Source organism: Etheostoma spectabile, chromosome 4, assembly GCF_008692095.1.
Source record: "Etheostoma spectabile isolate EspeVRDwgs_2016 chromosome 4, UIUC_Espe_1.0, whole genome shotgun sequence".
NCBI lineage: Eukaryota > Metazoa > Chordata > Actinopteri > Perciformes > Percidae > Etheostoma > Etheostoma spectabile.
The window spans coordinates 4,052,162-4,058,537 of NC_045736.1; the positions used below are offsets into that span (position 1 = coordinate 4,052,162).

The following is a 6,376-nucleotide window of genomic DNA, read 5'->3' on the forward strand; positions in this document are numbered from 1 at the left end:
AAAAATATATATATATATATATATCGTGCTTGACGATCTTCTGTAATTCAGAACAATAACATAGCAACATGTCAACAGTGAGTTTATGCAATTTTTCTTATATGAAATCTTCATAATATTGTCATCCCATGTAACCTGTCCTGACACACCTTTACCGCTGGGAAGCTAGAGGCCGCATTCTGGATATCCCGCACAAAATGACTGCTCAGTGCACCCAGCAAAGACCTTTAACCCTTTTGTTGTTTTACCATCAACCATGCAACAATCTGTTTATCTGGGTCCAAATTTAAAATTCAAACTGTTTTTTTTGTTGTTGTTGTTTTTTTACAACGTTTTGGTCATCTTTTTCAACACTTTTGTCATTTTCTGACGTTTTTGTCACAATTTCTTGTTGTTTTTGAGGTTTTCTCCTAAATTGTCACTATTTCAACATTCTTTTATCAGTTTTTCCTCAAATGTTATAAAATTAAATTAAACACCCAAACTCAATGAAAGTAGTGAACTGATTATTTATACTGCTTGTGAAGAGCATTGTATAGACCCATACATGTTTTTTTTTATTTTTTTTTTTACATAATTTGGTTGATAGAAAACCAAACCAAAAGTTTCTGATACAGCACCTTTTTGAAACTGGACATAGGACACAAACAACAATGGCCTGTCAAGATGTAGTGACTCGCAACATATTGATGTTTGGTTGACAAGATGGCTCTCTAGCCATCAAACAAGTGGACATTGTTTCAAAGTATCACTGGCAGTGTCAATAACATCAAAGAAATTATTCATGTGAATTTAAAACTACTGAGATGAAATTGCAACTACTATTGTTTTATAAGAGCACTATGGTCACCGAGTGCATTACATCACCTGCAAACCCTCCATAGGCTGGCAGTATATTCTCCAAATGAAATTCAAATTCTGTTCTATTAGGACCTAAGCCACATGGCTCCTCAAAATGGAAAGTAAACACAGTTATCCTAAAACGAGTTCAGTTGCATAGAATTAAAAGGGAAACATGGGGGCTACAACCAGTCGTATGACATTCTCTGATCAGTTGGGGGCGATGTAGTAATAAATTCTGCAAGAGGATCTCCTCAGTGCACTGTAATGAGAGCCTCATGCTGCACTTTTGTTACATTGTGTGGTTGTAAACCCGTGTAGTGTGCCACATTTTCTTTAGAGTGGAGTATTCGGTCCGCCATAGGGAGTGTTTTTATTAGATTTATCAGTCACAGAGTTTGGGTTATGTTTGCGATATTGATTGACTTGAGACATTTCCATTGGAAATGTTTACCATTGTCTTTGCTACAGTTTTCAAAATCATCAAAAAACCTAAAGGGGATCTCCAGATTGGTTCCAGAAGATACATTGAACAAGTTATTTTGCATTCCTCCTGTCTCAAGCTTTACTGTTCATCCAGCTTCCAAATGCTTAAGGTGACCACCTGCTACTTCAAATCATCATACTGTGTCTTATGTGCACAGTGGGCCATGCCTGCCAATAAGTACACACTCTAAAGTGTAGGCAAGTGTGTAGTCGCAGCGGAGCATTGTCAATCAGGTCTATCCTTATGTAACAGCAGAGCAGCTTCTCTGTTGATCTGGCAAACACTGAGCTGAAAAGAGCTGACGGTTAAGAACAATAATCATGAAGGCGAAGGGGAAAGAGATGCACGTGAAGAAAACATGAGCTGTGAAGGTTGGTTTGGATGTAAAAACGTCTGTCTATCCAATCTTTTTACCTGTTTACTGTGAATGCTGTGCTATTGACTGTGCATTACTGTGACTCATATCACTTTGTTCCAAATCAAAATTGACTTATTCCCTCTTTGCTTTTTATTTCAATGACTTATTTGTTTTGCGGGGAAATGTTTGAACAGGGAAAAGAGGTATGTGATTTTCTTAGTGCAATATGCCCCGTCTTCTACCCTTCCCTTACTGTAAGTCCTGTGCATGCACTTAATGATATACGGCTATTGCTGTAGAGGATCATTAATGTTTCCCAGAACCCCCTTTCAACTTGGGGTCACTGCTACTCAAGTGCTTGTGGTTTGTTAGCGTCTAAGCTAACAACAGTTTTGCCTTTGGTGATGAAGAACAGAGACAAGCACTTAAACAATAATTGTTGGACTCATTAAGCTACGCTCTTAGAAAACAAAGTGCAGAGTTGGGACTTTTGATGCTGAATGTCTCACTTTTAGTCTCAACGAGTACAACTCGGTATCTTGTTTTCTTGGAGTCTACCCCAAATCATCCCTGAAAATGCTAACCCGTTTTCCCATGTTTAGCATTGTGTCATTTATTCCAATTCCAGTAAGTCAGCCTGGGGAAGGTGTTGTGTCACCGTTTCTTCCCTTGAATAAACCCATTCCGCTCCATTGGATCCCTCAGCACACACGATTGAGGAAATGCGAGGCATGCTTTGGGTGATCAGAGGTAACATGATCACTCCCTTTGCATTTCGTTGAAATGCCTTATCCTGCAGCTCATATTATGGGAGCACATTGGTGAACCAGCCAAACCAGCGTTAGACTTCAACCCTGACAGATAATGGTATCAATTCCCTTTTTTGTTTTGATCAATTTACAACAAAAAACACCTTCAGAATTCAGAGTTATGGTAATCCAATACATTTTACTTGTGTTTTTTAATTGTGTGGCTCTAAAGCTGGTTGTTGCTCATCCTATTCACCAGCCCATTTTGTGCCTCTCATGTAATCACCAAAGAATTTCTTGCCGATTACTACATTCAACTTATACAAATGATCTACAGTTTTTTCAAAAAGTGAGGAGTAAAACTGCTGCAAGTTACAAAATAAAACAGGCATTTTTTAAACGCATGTTCATAATGGTCTACCACTCTTTTGTCTACCACTACACAAGTATTGCTCCTGCTGTACAGTGAGTTTCCTTGGGGCATCTGCCCGCAAAATGATGGGACAGAAATAGCTGCCTAAACAAAGACAAGCAGACAAGCAGCTTAACAGATGTATTATTAGTTCTGGATAACGTGTCATAAAATGGTGCCCCATCAAAACCACTCAAAGAGACTATTTTAAAAAGTTCTTTGGACTTTCATAGTCTTCTTGACCATGATATTAAATTAAGACATTAAATCACACAGAGAACAATAGTACGCCTTTTGAAAATTGTTCTTCCAGGTCTTGGCAATCACAAATATAAAACTATTTTGATTTTTTCCCCCCAGAAAAGTCCATTTGCTTTTAGCCAAAAGTAAGTTGTGTCATCTCCAATGCATTGTCAGTCTGCTATTAGACGTCAGGAACCCAAATCACACTCATCTCCACATCCAGGGTTGCATCTGACCCTGCCTGTGTCTACCTGCAAGACACACAGAAGACAGACATACGAGGCCCTCCTGCTTCGTGTGTTAGGGTCATCTATTGGCTGAGCAAGCTGCCTGTCTCCTAACATGACTTCATGTAATTGGTCGACACAGGCAACAGTCAAGACAGTCAGAAGCCACAATGGTAAGAGATCACTTTTCATATGAAAAGATGACTAAACAGCTGTTTGGTCATGGATTTATTATTATTTATTAATATTATTGTGCAAAGTCTGTGAAAAAAATCACTGACGTTCCAGGGAGGATCACAAAGCTTCTGCAAGGGCTAGGATTGAAATAAATATCTCTTTGGAAAGGCCCTGCTGTTAGCTATACTGCTAAATACACAGAAAAGAAAAAGGCTAGGTTGAAGTCTTGCAGATATTAGATATTACGTGACTTCATTTGTGGATAAGTAAGATACTGTAATTCCATGATGGATTAACAAGTTTCTGCATGGCCTACAATCGCAGGAAGGACCTTGTTGAAATGGCACATTTCTCTGCTTCTAATCACAAACAAATAAGTCTCTGCACTCTATTGATCTGGAAATATTAAATATGACACGGCTCTGGTTCGTCCACATTCAATATATCCATTGAGGTTTCATTAAATTCTAATATAAAGCGTTTTAAGCCTGGGACCAAGATGAATCGTGACTATAAAACGTTTGATTTGGCGCAAAAAAAAACATTTTGGAAATGGCAAAAAAGTGGGCACACGATAGAGGCTGGCTTTTGGTGCTCACAGGTGCTGCAATCATTTCCATGGTATCAGCAAGCGCCACCAATCAGAGACGTTGCTGTTTCACTTAGGATTGTGATTAGTGTAGTACGTCTTGCATCACAAATAAAACAGGTTTGATTGCATACAGGCTTGTAGCGCCTACAGGAGCAGAGCCCTTTGTTTCACAACCTTACTTGTGGTCCGTCTACCTCGGATGGCCATGTGTCAGCACTGCAGTATGAGACGCAGATGCTACCCTTGCAGAGGAGATAGTGGAGGCAGTGGAGATAAGCCTGGCACGGCTGACATGGTCCCATATGGCTGAATGCCCCAGCACTGTACATCCGGTAAGCCAGAATATGTGGCTTAATGTGTAGTAAGACATTTATCCTAAAGTGCTCAAATTTTGAAAAAAATCACTTTTTCTGGGATTTGAGGTGTTATTTTGTGTCTCTGCACTAAAAACACAATCACACTTGGAAAAAAAAACTATCCATGCTGTTTTGAGAGAGATACGGTTTCTGAAGGTCCTCTGCCTTCAGTCTCCGGGTGAGCTCTCCTCACAGCTTTCTACGTCACTAGCTGAAACGAGGTGGCTAACCATAGCATACTAGCTCGTACTCAATAGCAAAACACTGCTACAACACACACTGACCATAATCTCCAAAAGAACTACTTCCATGTCCCTGTTCTGCAGGTATTCCACAAGTGGTCCTCGTCTAGAAGAAGTCTCCCAGCTAATCCTGGCTTGTATTGACAAAAGCTGGAGAAAGAGTTATCTAGCTGATGGGATCTTACCTAGCTACTGAGCATGTGCGACTCCCAACAAAGACAGTATAGAAGTGAGATGTCTCACTCTGTAGCTAAAACAGAGACCTAAACACACAGGGTGAAAAGAGGATCTGCAGCGATGTGCAGTACAACAAAAATATGGTGTTTATTGAAAATGAAACCACGTAAACCTATTCTGGTACAACCTCAAAATACAATTATGAACCTGAAAATGAGTATAATGTGGGCGCTTAAGGGACCAAGCACCAACATTGTTGATGGTGAAACATTTAATTAATTATAGTCATAGCACCACCTACAGGCAACAGATAGTCAGCCCTGATGAAAATCATTTGATTTACCTGAAATTTACATGATGTGGTTTAAGCATGATATACAGTACAACATGACGTGTACATAGAATTTTCTCAAGCGGCATACAGTGAACACAGGAAGTGATGCATAATTTGAAATATGTAATTTCCAACGCTATGCACTATATATTGAGGACAATAAGTCTAAATCTCATTTGCAGTGTTTTTGACAGTAATATACGGCAGCATCATCACCCCTGACGTACGTGGAGTGCGAGGGCCCATTCATCGCTGCTTGCAGCTTTAATTTCACATTGGATATATTCGGAGCACACCCTATGTGCAGTAGCTTTACTTTGGCAGATGTTAACATTTTCTTCACAGTTCTACACAGCTCGCCAGGTTCATTGGCGGTGTGATAAGCGGCTATGCTTTCTGGTTGCCATCTTTGTTTGGGTTATGTTGACATTCAAAATGTTTGACCACTGCAGAGAACCGTGATTAATGACAAGGGAGCGTTCTTTCCTTGTCCTGTTTTTTAAAGGTTTATGATGCATCTTTTTGAGATTAAATTCTTATTTTGCAAATAAAATTGATGATTACATGAGTGGTACTGACTAGGTGTACCTTCTTCCAAACTATCTCACACCTACAACCCAATGCTACGAGCTCCCATGGCAAGTGCATGCCCCCCACCCCCATCCCCCTTTCTTTTTTCCACCACCACCACCACGTAAGCCCATGGGTACATTCACATTACAGTGTTGACAGCTTGATGTGAATGAGCAAACACCATGGTACCTCAGGGGTCCCTCTTAAGAGGCCTGGCAAGAGTGGGGGTGCATGCAGGAGAGTGAGTGTTTCTGATGTGCATGAGGGGAGTCACTCCACTGCGTCTATTCGGCGGGGAGATATGAGCGCGACGCAGCTCGCTGGCTCCTTTCTCCCGATTGACTCGCTGAAGGAGCTGCGGGGCGAGTGTTTAAGTAGCTCCCTGCCATGCCTGTCAAGGAGCTGCTGCTGTTTCCTCTGTGGGCCAACAGAAAAGCGTGTGATTTCCGTGCCCAAGCACTGTTTTCTCTGCCAAGAGTTGTGAAGAATGCTTTCCCCAGAGATGGCGCAGTGACACCAACTTGATTTCATATCGCGAAAAAGGGAGAGAGAGAAAAACACTAACGTTTGCAATAGATCAGTGGAGTTACATTACACCGCCAGCCTTGA

The 6,376-nt window shown here is 40.7% G+C and overlaps 1 protein-coding gene across 1 annotated transcript in view; it reads left to right on the forward strand.

Moving 5' to 3' along the window:
• Positions 1–6,376, forward strand: part of LOC116687408 (calcium-dependent secretion activator 1) — a 185,407-nt gene that overhangs the window by 75,824 nt on the left and 103,207 nt on the right. Inside the window, exon 17 of the mRNA XM_032512766.1 lies at positions 1,880–1,888. Within this exon, the coding sequence (XP_032368657.1) occupies positions 1,880–1,888 (9 nt within the window). The remainder of the gene's footprint in view (positions 1–1,879; positions 1,889–6,376) is intronic.